Source organism: Anneissia japonica, unplaced genomic scaffold, assembly GCF_011630105.1.
Source record: "Anneissia japonica isolate Jap-2015-1 unplaced genomic scaffold, ASM1163010v1 scaffold287743_len2803612_cov181, whole genome shotgun sequence".
NCBI lineage: Eukaryota > Metazoa > Echinodermata > Crinoidea > Comatulida > Comatulidae > Anneissia > Anneissia japonica.
The window spans coordinates 299236-313693 of NW_022733259.1; the positions used below are offsets into that span (position 1 = coordinate 299236).

General features: G+C 31.8%; 1 protein-coding gene across 1 annotated transcript in view; it reads left to right on the top strand.

Annotated features, from left to right (window-relative positions):
- Positions 1-2449: 2449 nt before the first annotated feature.
- Positions 2450-14458, top strand: part of LOC117116036 (deubiquitinase DESI2-like) — a gene marked incomplete at its 5' end in the record, with an annotated part of 29990 nt that continues 17981 nt past the window's right edge. The window contains 3 exon segments of the mRNA XM_033259971.1: positions 2450-2657; positions 6117-6189; positions 11581-11674. Coding sequence (XP_033115862.1) covers positions 2586-2657; positions 6117-6189; positions 11581-11674 — 239 coding nt within the window.

A 14458-nucleotide genomic window follows, 5' to 3' on the forward strand; every position in this document is an offset into this window, starting at 1 on the left:
GTTAATGCATTTCATTATGTTACAATAAACTAAATTTTAACATTCTCAATGTGTTCAGAAAACAGCAAAAATGATAAATTATACCCGATAAAAACAACACTTTACAAAATAGTAAAACTTGCATTTATATACAGTAATATTATAACTCAAGGTCAATTTTTACATTCTTAGTATTAAAAATGTGTGTTGGAAAAAGCCAATTTAAATATCGTAAAAAATGGCTGGATTTGAGGCTACTTTTGCCTTTTTTCTTCTCATTATACAGAGGTTCATATGTCATTTACTCCACACGATGTTAACTTGCTGATAGAGGTTGGAGAGAATTTTTGGTAACGCTGGTGCGTCAGTGTCTGCGCAAAGACAACTGCAACTAATAACAGCGGTGTTGAGCGTAAAGTTGTACAGCAGCATAGGCCGCAATTGTCACTGTTTATTGGATGAAAGCTCAACGATAATAGTGGACTATCTTCTTAATTATCTCCTTGTTAAATTAAAACATTACAATGTACACAACTTGTGTATTCCCAAACTGCAGATTTTGTAATATTAGAAAAAAATGTTTCAGCTATAGGATTAGTATGCACATAAACTTAAAGTATAAAGAAAGAAGAATAACTTGAAAGCAAATTACTTTCAAATTCCATACACCATTATAATTTGTCATCATCTCTCATTTTGTTATTCTCCATTAATTTATATAATTGTTTATACTGTAGCTTCAATTTTTTTATTGACAACATATGATGATTGCAAGTTTTTAACATAATTCATTGAAAGGGTTTTATTTTCTTTAGAGATATTTAAATTTGATCACAAAACCTGCCCTCGACCTATAGTATTAGTTATTTGAACTGTCATTGTGTGTTTGTTTGTGAAGAGAGCAACTATTGCCTCTCTTAAAAAAGAGATAAAATCACTTTTTTTGAGTAATTAAACAAAATTGTATTAATTGTGTTGCACAATGTACACTCTTTTCCAGATTAAATAATACCCATGGGGATTTTTATTGATATCATGCATACTGTACCGGCAAGAATTTTTTATTCCTTTTTTAGCGAACTTTAACATTTTTTTAAAGATCGACAACGGAGCTTGGAAAAAAATAAAAATTTAATTTTTTTCTTCTTATTTTGCAAATGATTTGCCTAAAGCATCCAGATGGAGGAGAAAATGAAAATAAATTTTATTTGTATTGTAAATGTAAACAGTTTAGTAATGGGATCAATAAATGCTTTTATTTATATAAAAAGAAGATCTTATTTTGGGAGATCACAAGGCAGTCTCTGGTGAAAATTAAAAAAAAAAAATCTACTGCAAGTTCTGGATTTGATAATGTGCTGCTACACTAAATTGTACTTTTGATGTTACATTAAAGTGAGCACTCATGAAGAAATTAGACCCAAGAGGCCATTTGCATCTGTATAAGCTATACTACTATAAATCTGCAAATAACGATGTCTGCGAAATGATTTGTTAAAATCATGTTGAGGGACCTTTGGAAGCAGTCACTTCTGTGTGTTGACCATGAATGCATATTAAATAGATTAAACTTGTATTATTACGGTAAAATGTTTACAGGTGTCTCTGTTGAGCTATACAGTAACAGTCTTCAAAGGAAAATTCAATAAATTTGCAGTGTTGGATTCAACAGAAGCCTACTGTAGCTGGCACAGACCACACCCTGTCTAGATTATCAAATATTATTTGACAAAAAACATGGGACATGCCTAAATATGGTCATGATGACATCACATTATGACAATATATATCCATGTCATGACTATATATGGGCATAAATCGGTTTTTTGTCAATGAAAATTTGATAATCTGCACAAAGCCTAAAGCTGGTTACTCACTGCGTGCGATGGAAATGACAACGCGGCGAAGACGCGTACCCAACGGATTGTCTTTTTAATGAGGATCCGTTCAGATTGCCACTGACAATCGGTAGACGGCGTTGTGTCGTCTATCGCTCGCCGGAAGCAAATGAGGATTTGTCGTACGACCGTCGCAAGACGCAGTGAGTGTCCAGCTTAACATTAAAGAACAACCAGACTAATGCAGAAAAGTTAAGTCTTTCTCAGCTTTTCTCTGAATATGTCCATAATTTAATAGGATAAAACAATGCATGTGCAAATTCTTATCTATTGTTTTAGCCACTGCTCGGTTAAAACTACTGCACACAACAGCAGTACGATTTGACCACTTGGAAATTCAGTATTCGTCATCAAAATTAATGCAATACAAACACGGCTTTTAGTTTAAAGTAACAATCAAGAAAATGTGTAGTCCGTCACTTCTTCCAGTATAGTGACCCTGATCACAAAATTATGTACTGTCCAATGCAATTAACTGTGTACACTCAATTATCTACGCCACACTATTCTTTAGATTTCAATTTAAGATTAATTTGCAATTCGAATTAATACGTATGTCTCACTATTTACAGGTTATTTGGAACGTCCTTCGGAAGACAATTGTTCGCAGCCATGAATATAGCAACCAGCTGAGAGTGAGAGCGTGATTAATTCAAAATCACAAATTTCTTTTTACGGGAAGACTGTGGACACCTTGGTTCAACTCAAATGTCACTCAATTCATTATACACCTACTATGGAGACAAAATGGCGGAAGTTAAATTAAATGTGTATGATATGGTGAGTACATTTCTCTCTGGATTTGTTTGGCGTACTTTTTACAGTACATACTACAAAGATCTTGGATGAACGTATATAGAATTAATGAATTAATTAAATTTGGTTTGTCGGGTATAAAAGAAACTACTGATATAATGCAGATGAGTACTGTAAACATTCATTGAACTCACCCTCTGTGGTACAGCACTACTGTAGTACCAGTGACGACTGCAGTACAACAATCACCTTAAATAATCATCTTCGGCCACGTTCAGACTTGGTTGGAGATAAGACAGGCTTGAGTTAAGCCCGGCTTAACTTTGCCGGGCGTTCAGACTAGTGGGATTAGCCAGGCGAGAATTTTCATAATTATGAACCGTAACAAGGAAACATGTTTCAAAACATTGCTCGCAAAACGTACGCTCGCATACGTAATAGAATGCTGATTGGTCATTTTGTCACCAACGATTAAAACCCGGCTTAGAAAAGTTAAACACGGTGGCACGCCAGGCCTAGTTACTATAGGAACACAGCCTGGCTTGAGGTAAGCCACCTAGTTCAGACTGGCAGGTGGATAAACCCGGTGAGATGAGCTGGGTTTATCCACCTAGTCTGAACTAGGCCTTTGTCACTTTTATCAATTTAATAAAAATATGTATTTTTTTCGAAAATTTATATTGGCGTCTGCTTACAGTAATACAAATTTTTATCAAGTTTCTCTAGCTGTCTGGCTTTTTATTCGGTGGCCGTAGTGGTCAAGGTAAAGACGTTGATTAGGCCAAAACAAAAAAAATTGTTTGCCCTTCTTATTTTGAAAATGTAGTGGTGGGTGGAAAAAGTTTTTAAAAAAAATCAATTTAGTCATTTATTTAAAAAAAAAAAATCTATTTAGTCATTTATTTAAGATACTCATCAGATGGAATAAAGATAACCCACAAACAAATAAAGATAAATTCAAACACATTTTTTTTTTATTTGTAAAGAAAAAAGAAAAATAAACAACTTTTTTTGTTTTTCCGCCCCTATTTTTTTCAGTGAGTTGGGGCAGTTGAAGGATGGCAAACAAACAATTTTTTTTTTTGGCCTTATTCATTCTAACTTTCAAACAAAAAGTGTTAAATTTTAATCAGCAAAAAGTCATCACTTTTATAATTATCATCATCAATACCTGTATTATCCTTGTTATCATAAAATAAAAAAAACCAATGTGGTTGCAATGATGTTGTAGCAGATTTATTTTTCAAAGATCATTGAAATAAATATAATAACTTTAAATTTTTTTTTTCTTAGGAAAATTGATCAACAAAAGCATACTAGGGTGAAGATAAAATGAAAAATAAAATTTATTGATGGATTAAAAAATATATGCGAGTGCTTAAAAAGTACACTTATAAAAAATGACTAGTTGCTATGATTTTTGGCAAATTTATTTTTTAAAGGTTATTATAGAAGGACTTGGAATAAAAATAATAGTATAGTTTTATTTCCATGGGAAAATTAGTCTATCAAGAACATCTAGGTTGAAGAGAAAATTATTTTTTTTTTATTGACGAATAAAAAAATAAATACAAGTGTTTAAAGTAAAAGTAATCAAGGTTGCCTTTAGGCCTTCGCTTAATATTAAATTGCTTGTTATTTCATAAAGAATACGATGTGATGACGTAAACCATAATTTCACTGATAAATGCCTTTTTAATTCTAAGAAAAAACAAATATTTTTACCATGACATATTGGAATTGGTGAGGCAGGTGAGTGGGATAAAAATATAGAAATATTCCAATTTTTCACAGTGGTTGGTAGGCTAAAAATAAAAATTTTCTATTATTCATTATCAGCAAGCAGCAGGTTCGTGACACTATTTAAAAAAATTCTCGCCTAACTAATATGTTTAGTGCATTTCTTATATTCACTAATATTTCATCAGACACCTAAGCAACAGTTTATTCAGCTAAATTCAATTTATCGCCAGTTTAATTTCTTACAGTTGAAGTGATCACATTTGATACTAAATCAATATCCAGGTATATTAACTTTGTAGAATCTTATTAATATTCCATTGGCAATGTTACTTTACCATTTTCATTCGACATCCATAGACAGAAATATGTTTTGTTCTGCTTTAAAAGTGTTTGCCATATACTGTACTATATTTCTGGCACTTTCGACGAGGAACTGTTTTTATTATCGCTGTTTTATTTTTAGCATCAAATTACGATATTCACCAAGAATTTGTTATTTTATAGCTTTAACGAATGAATTTAAAATACTCTATGTGGTGCATTAACTTGCTATATGTACATACCAGTATTATATTACAGTGTAAACAAGGGATCAATATACTGTACTGTATAATGGACTAAAAAATTACAAAACACATAGGGAAGGGAAAAAATGCATCATAGGGGACCGGAATAATTTACTAAAAATTGCTAAATATACTAAAGTATGACATTCTAATTTTTATTTTATATTTTTAGTTTCATATTGTTTATCAATTATTGATTTATAATATTGTTTGTGATAATAATTAAAATATTATTAGGATAAATCAGAAAATCACAATCAGAATGAGATTTAAATTCTCTTGAGAATTTACACAGTGTAATTAGTTGCTAATCCAACATTAAACAATAAACAAAATAAGAGTTTACATGACCCCCGTAAACAGAACAATGAAAAATGTGTTAATGTAATAAACCACTGAAAATATAATGTTATGATTTTATTATTATTAATGATCTTTAGTGGAGGTGAGATGATGACATAGCGGGTGATGACGATGATGATGACAGCAGGTGATGTTGGTGATGATGATGAGGACAGCAGGTGATTTTTGTGATGATGACGATGACAAGGCACCGAAAATATATATTTTTTTTTATATATACTTTCTTATGGAGGGGTACCATGAGCTTTTTCTTTTAAAAGGATACCAGTGTTTTATAAATTTTCAATATTATTATAATGATAAGAATAAATAATGACCAAGTATTTATATAAACATAAAACAATCATAAGAATTACAGTTCCTCTGGTATATGCACACCTCAAACACAAAATTGGACCAAGTTTTGGGGATGAGCATATATCCGGGAAGTCCACTTTTTTAATATAAAAAAAAAAAAATGCAAATTTTTCGCCACTGTATGCCTAATTTAAAGATTTGATTTTGTTTTTTCTGAGAATATTTGTGAAATTCATACCCTTTGCTTTTGCCTAGGAAAGGCTGGTAATTGTATATAAACGGATGGGCTTGTACCCAAGGTGGGCTTAATACCTGAGGACCCACGAAACTTTAAAACATTAATGCTTACAGTGATGATAAATATTCCGTATATGTTCGGTAATTATGATAACAATGCTTTATAAATATCATAAACAAACTTTTCTGTACAATTATCTTTGATGAATATATTTTTATGAATCCAGATTATTAACATGCATATTAAAACAAATTTTCCTTCCATTTTGCCTGTTAGTATTGGATCAATGACTATACGACAACATTAGGACTTGGAGTCTTCCATTCCGGAGTAGAGGTGTTCGGTAAAGGTGAGCTACAATTATAATTAATGACCGTGTTGAGCATTTTTTATTTGTTTCCATGGTTTTCAATTATGTACTGTATGTAGTATGAAAAGGGAGGTTTAATTCAAGAACATTTTAAGATATTAGATAGGTACTTGGCACTATGGCGTAGTTGTATACTGTATAGTGTGTATGTTGTAATATAACTATAGAGTAATAACAAGATGTGTATTATGTACATTAAACCTGATATTTACATGTTAATTAAAATTAATTATGCATGAATCAATAAGAAAGCAATCACTGTCCATTTTGAAAGGGATGGAAGCTTACATCGGTCATTGACAGACCCATTAAGGTCATGACCCAACACAACTCGATTACTAACGACAGGTTGAAGATGACAGGAATTTTCTTTTGGTGTGAAAATAAAGCATATTTTGTTATAGATAAGTGTCTATTGAAGCAGAATTCATTATAAATTACTCATTAAACGAGAGAAAATTGGGTTGAAGGAATTGATAAACACGCTGGATGAGATTACGAGTAAATACTATAGAACTTAGTGGGAAATTTCAAGAATAGGTTTCACACACCTTTTAAAATAAACATCGAACCACGTTTTCCGGCCCACGCATCAGTCTGTACCTGAAAAACTCATTTCTTGATTATGTTAGGTTTAACAATGCGTAAATTTGAAATGAATTTTTTGACAGGGTTGAAAACAAATACTGTCAAGAGAATGTAATTTGCTCAGTATTATAGATTGTTATATGAATGAATTTTTATGAGAATATTCAACTCCACTTTGTTAATTTCCTTCCATCAATATAGTTCACTGACATACTATCAGAATCAAAGAATATCTAGATCAAAATACTGAATCTTTATTCTTGAATTTTTAAGCATTTATTTCTCATCTAAGCATTGTCCTCAATACAACATTTGGTAGCAACTAGATGACAATTGGATTTTTATTTTTGACAATTACCATTTTTTCTATTGTGTTCTTTTATTTTTGTTCATCTGAAAAAAGGAAATTTAAATATTCATTGTTGAAAGATGGGCTGATCATTGGATGGAACAGACTATTTTTAGACAAATGAAAATGTTTTCTTTTGGTTACACAAAATTATTAATTTATTTTATGATATGCTGAAAGCCCCAGGGTTTAAATTGCAGTCTGATCGCTGGGCTTCTCAAATTTATGAAATTTCGTAAAGAAGATTTGTTAAATTTTAAACAAAGTTAGTCAACAAAATACAGTAGGTCTAGGCCTATCTCTTGATTCGAAGGACCTGGAGTAGAATTTACAACTAGAAATTGCAAATTGCAAGTGAAGTGCTGCAAAGTACAACTGCATAATGTTCTTCAAACAAAATTATTTATGCGAGTCAAGTGAAAATAATGAATAATAAAAATATAACAAATAATATGAGACACGACCCATTGTCTGTATTAGAACACTTCTCATTGGGTAACAGTCGTAATTTTTCATTTTTGTCAAATAGTGTCTATAGTGGTGAATTATGGTTTAGGTTTTTTTTAATAAAGTTTCAAAAATTTCTATGTATGTGAAAAATGTAGTTGATTAGCAAAGGTTACAATTTTTATTTTGAAGGCTGCTTGGTCTAGGAAGTGTACATTTTTTTATGGGGAAAGTTTCCAAGGGCGGGTTTTCTAGGGGCGAGTTGACTGCCAAAGAGTTTTGCCAAAGTGCGAGCCAGCGTGTTATTTGATCACAAGTGCGAGACATCGCAAGTGTGATGTCACGACAATAGATACGAGACAACTATAGGTCTAATTAGGAATTATTGTGATGTTAAATAGACAATGTTAGCTATCAAGGAGCGACGTTGTTTTTCATTGGGATCTTCGTCTCTTCAAGGCTAGGCCTATACCATCCTAGCTAGTCTAGGCCTAGAGTAGGATAAAGCTAGCACGACATGCGGACGTTGGTACGTGTTGGTTAGTCTACAAACATCGCCTAAATTAATTGATTTTACCCGGCAGAACGAAAGATGTAAACTCCGCTTTTCAGTCGTCTTAGGCCCTTGTTTTTTGACAAACTACGACCTTTCAAACGTCAAATTGCTGTCAAGTATATGAATTGGCTGCTTCGCAGCAACTAGACTATGGCGAGAGATAAAGATGCATCTGCATAGCCTAGAAAAATTATGTGAGTATTACTGTAGCCGTGCGCAAAAAACTGAAATATCTTTATGATAGCTAATTCAACACTCCCTTTGATGACAAAATTCGAAAATTTAAACACCTTTAAATGCCCTCTGAAGATCATAATTTTCTATGTTTTTCTTATGTTTGGGAGGGTGCGTGGCCCAGCCATCAGCTCATGGCCACGCCCACTGGCTTCCATTTTTGAAATGCCTATTTCGTTTTTTCTGGCTAAACCTCTAATGTCACATGGTATTAAAATCTACAAATTTAATGACAAGGATATAAATTATTATTCCAAGATGTTAAGTGCAGTGCACCTTCCAATTTGAGTCCCCTCTATTTCGAGAACTCTTTTTCAAAGAACCAAATATGTCCATCTTCTAGTTACACAAAGCTAACCCTCTATAAACCCTGTTTAAACTATAACTGTACTGTATTGTTTAAGGCAAAATGATGTAAAATTTTGAATTGAAAATTAGATACAAAATTTATTATAAGTGACAAGAGTATGTTAGGGATGTTAAATATTTAATTGATGGTTTTTGTTTTAGTAGAGAGTATGGAAATTTACATTATTGATTTTGAATGAAAGGTTGTGATGCAATTAGAAAAAGTAGTTATATACTGTACAGTACATTTAGTATGATGATGTATTGAACAACTTCTGAAGTTAAATAGTCAGTCTCATATTTTAATGGAATAAATATTCATTTGGAAGTGGGAGAGGGGGTCAGGGCACAGTCTTTAGTAAGGGAGCGTGTGCTATCACAATCTTTACAGTTACATGTAATTAGATTTGATTAAACAAGTATTTCATTTCCCTAAATAATAGGTTTTCCAAGGTGGTTTCATCCCCAAATTTCATACAAGTGTCTCTTAGCACTGCCACTTATCCCACATCTGGAACATCACCACCCACTCCCCTTCCCTAGCTCACCCTTTCATACAAACCCTGGCACTGCTATTGGTATATATTTTCATTTATTAATACAGTATGTCTGCATAACAGGTCTTGTAAACGGGAAGGAGTATTTTTTCAGTTCTCTATAATTCTCTTAATACTATTGTTGTGTGGTATCATGTTTTATACCTTAAGTTAAGCAATGCAGATTTAAATTTACCTTGCTCAAGGGCACGAGCGAAATGCACAGCGAGATTTGAAACCCCGACCTCACAATGTTGGGAAACCAAACCGTTCCTGCTGTGCCAAACCACTCCTATAATGCTTTATAAAATACTGTGATAAAAATATAGAATCATGATCTAAATTCAAGTTTCAAGTTTCAGTTTTATTTGCTACAGATAACCATCGTGGGCAAATATCCACTTTAGAAATACATAGCATGACAATAAAAGCAATTAAATACAAAACGTAAAGCAAAAATTTGGTGCAATAATTCGCCCACATACCCAGAAAATTGAAAAAGGCTTTTAAGGTTTACATTTCAGGTATTTGCCTAATATAGGTGGTGTTGGAAGAAAAATGGGATGAGATTGAAGTTATAAATGAGAGTGAGTATTATAGGGGCGTGTAGAGTGAAGGAATCTAGAGGTTGTTGCTTGGAAGGGAAAATGAGACAGTTGTTGTCAATAGGGAGAGATATTGCCGTAGTTCAGATGGATGGTAGAGAGTACAGTACAGTAGTTGAGGGGGCTGATCATTAGATTGAAACTACATTATTAATCAATTTCAAGAGGGAGTACTGTACTTTTGTCGAGTTTCAAGGAATGCGATATTGAATTGAGAGAAAACAGTAGGATATGTTCTAGAGGTACAGATAGAAATGCAACTTTACTTTGTTTTAACTTCATACTTTAAATTTTGTAATTTTGTTTCAAATATTTGACACAGTGAATTTAATATAGTTTCCGAAATAACATGTTCACTGTAAAATGAAGGATTTTATAGGGTTGAAGAGGAAAAGGTTTTGTTATGCTGGTACCACTCTGCTATCTTGTATTTTATTAAACTTGTACAAACAAGTGCCATCAAAAATCACATAAATATTATGTCAACAATGTTTATGTTTCCCATGTTTTCCATTAAAGCTATCAAATTTTATGCGAAATATTTATGTGATGTGCTCATGGATATGATGATGTCATATTATACCAAATATTGGCAAATCACATTTTTTTTGTCATATAATTTGATAGTGTGAATAGAGTTTATTAATAATAATATTAATAATGATAATGATAATAATAATAATGAAAATAATAACAAAAATAATAATAATAATAATGAAAATAATAATAATAATAATGAAAATAATAATAATAATATTGAAAATAATAATAATAATAATAATAATAATAATAATAATAATAATGAAAATAATAATAATGATAATGAAAATTTATAAAGTACCTTTCAAAAGAAAACACTCATGGCACCCCTCCCTCCACAAGAAAGTCAAAAAAGAAAGAAGGAAATAAAACCCTTTAAAGGATGTGTTTGTATTTCTATAAGCCTACTTCAGTAGTACATTGAAAAACTACAAGTTGTATCCTACCCTGAAGAAATATTTTTATGCATAAATCACTGGTATATATTTATTGAGAGTTTTTTTTTATTAGTTTTTTTTTTCTTTTACAGATATTTGGCCTTTTATTAGGTATTGTAGGTCTACTGTATTGTTTTAAATGTTACCGTAAATTTTACTACAGTAAAACTTGCCTAAGTCGGCTTTGCTTTAATATTAAATCAAATAATTTCTAAGTTTATCTTATTTTACAGTACATGCCAAATTGTTGTGTTTTCCGTTAATTAACAATCTATAAGTCAAATTTTTATGGAAGTCGAACAATTTTTCAGTGCCATTTGGATTAAAAATCAAGTTCAACTGTATAATACAGTATATTTATATTTTGATACAGGTCTTTTGATATATTGATTTTTACCTAGGTACAGTATATTGTTCTGTACATAGTCTTTGTTGCATACTAATTTTTGCACCATAAAATACAGTATATTGTTGTACCGGCAGACTTAATATTTATATAGCACCTTATAAAATTGACAGATCGTCTCCAGGCGGTTTGATATAAAATAAATAATAATCGCATCGGTTCGTTTGACATTGACATGATTCCCCGGTAAAGACTTCAGTGCTTACAGTAGATCAAATATGCTGTAGGCGTTTTGTTTAATAATTGCATATTAAAACCTGTATAAAAATATATGCTGTTTTGTTAAATTAACATATTTTTATATTGTTTATTTTTAACCTTCAGAATATGCATTTGGAGGGCATCCTTTTCCGATGACAGGAATATTTGAAATACTACCACGTGATGTGGATGACTTAGGACAACAGTTCAGGTTTAAGTAAGTTTATTATGTTTTAATCTTTTCCGAAATACTTAATTTTGTTTGACAAAAAAACATGACATGCCTATATGGTCGTTATGACTTCACATCATGAACATAGGAACATCATGACTATATATGTGGCAAAGACAAGCCAAACCAACTCATCGCAAATCCTGTTTCAGAGATAAAATGTTGCACTAAATTAATCTCTATATATCTATATATTATGCTATGCACTTATTTTCCTCATCTTCAATGTTAAAATAACATTTTTTTAGGATTTGGTAATGATTTCTGCTTGCGAATTGCCCGAAATCATAAGCTTTACAGGCTTATTTCTCAAATATTGTTCTTTAAACTGCTGTATGTTGAAACTCCTGTAACTTCACAAACTGTCGGATTTAAATGATTTTTTTAATATTCATTCATTCATTCATTCTTTATTTAGCCTTTTAAAAAAATCACATTACAATTTGCACATACAGTAAAATAAAAATTCACAATACAGAATAAAACTGAAAATCTAAAGGAAGCAAGGATAAACAAAAGCAATTAAAATCGCTGTAGCTCACAAGCTAGTTAATCCATCGTTAGAGAAACAGCAATTTAAAATAGAAGATATAATAAATAATAAAAATTTATAATACTTAGGAAGAAAAACAGAAGAAATTTAAAAATAAGACTTATAATCATTATTGCAAAAAAAAAAAAAATAGAATTTAAAATACCATTGTATACTGTAGCTCATATTTTACTGTTTAACCTTGTTTTAATAACTAAAAATAATTTTTGCGACAAGTGAGTGACTGGTTTGGCTTGACTGGTTTGGCTTGCCTTTGCCACACATGGGCATACAACTGTTTTTTTAAGAATGAGAATAAGCAATTTTCACACCTTGAGAACAGCAACCCACACTCTTCCTCCATACATTTTTTGTACATGGAGGTACAAACAAGGTCGATAAGTTATAGACCAGAGAGCCAAGTCATAGATCAAGGTTTAATCAGGTTGGAACAGTGGTGTAGCTAGGTAATGACATGTCCCTGTGCAATATTACTGGGTCCTTTGATGTAGTGGTCAACAATGTAGCCTGAGTTACGGTTGGGGTTTGGCAGCCAGCATTCGATTTCCAGAATTTTTTGTGTGTAGCAAATAATGCTATGCAGTTTTTGTTTTGTGTAGCAATTCCAAACTTTTGCATAACGTTTTTTTTATGAATGATTATTAAAGAAAAGAAGTGACACTTTTTCAATAAGAAAATCAGTGATGCATCTTTTTTTTCAACACTAAACTATATGGTTATATTGTAAGCACAGGAAAGAAGCTTGATTCTCAATCAAACCAGCTGCATAAACAGCGACGTACTGTACATGTAGAATTGTATGTTGCACTCGGTGTAAACACAAACATAAACAAACTGCATTTGATTGAATTTTAAAAACATTAGATAATGATTTACATTTACACATACACAAAAATGAATACAATAATCAATATTTATCTAATCTAAAACCTTTATTAAAAGAGACTTATTGGCTGTAGTAATTTTTTCTATTAAAAATCAAGTAGGAAACATTTATTTTTATTTCAATATGATTTTTAAAGGCCTATTGAATGGGGCCAGAATTAGTCTCATGCCCCAGTGCTTTGAACTGGCTGCACTGCCTATACCTACACCATGTGTATAAAAATGTATACCAAACCTGTATAATGGTCATTTTCTATGTAATGACATGTACTACAGTATAAATAGCAACAGTTTAAAATTGTTAATTTCATTTTTTCGCGCCGCACCTTTAGGCTGCTACGATCAAGGGGAAACAGTCATTAAGAAACTGTAGGTAGCGGTAGCTTTTACTTCTGTACGAAGGTATGGGGATTCCAAACTAAGCAATGCGCATGCGAACGTCCATGAAATATCTATAAAAACACAGTGGGCATGCGCTTGGAAATGCTAGACAGCCAGTGAGCATGTGCACCGGGTAAGTGATGTTGTCGAGCCCTGCCAAGCATGTGTAGTTACCTAAAAGACGTCTAAGAAGCAAACAACGTCTGCGAAGAGGGTATGAAATAGAAATGGGAAAAATCAAACTTTATTATGCAACTATTGAGCATGCGCAACTCAAGCTAAAGCGATCATGCAGGTGATTAAAATGGAAAACAATGAGAATTTCCGGTCAAAAATAGCCTTGGCTATCAAAGGCCTACAGTTCATCATAATATAATCGTCAGGGGGTTGTAATTTTTGCAAATTTATAAGTGTTTATTAGGCTTCATCGTTGTACGTACGTATACATTAACAATCAGATAAAAAATAACCACAGAAAAGAAAAGTTAAACACGGTGGCACGTCAGGCCTAGTTACTACTGTATAGGAACACAGCCCAGCTTGAGATAAGTCACCTAGATCAGACTGGCAGGTGGTACCATAGCATAAATACAAGAAGTAAATTGAAAAAACACTTTAGTCTACCACAATGGCTAAATGATTTTGGAGAAAAAAAAAAGCTTTTAAATATCGCTCAGTTAAATCATGGAATAATCTGTCCTCAGACATTCATAGCAATATTCATTCCCTTTCCTTACAACCCTTATAACAATCTCATTTAATTTATCCATTTGTTTTTCTTTTCTTGTTTCTTGTGCTTATGTAATTTTTATACATTTTTTTTTTTCATTTTTCTTTTAATTTTGTTTTACAATTTAATGTAATTTAAGATCACACCCTGGACCTCAGGGAAGAACAGTGTACTAATACTGACTGAGTATCCAGAATAAAGAAAGATTTCTATCTATCTA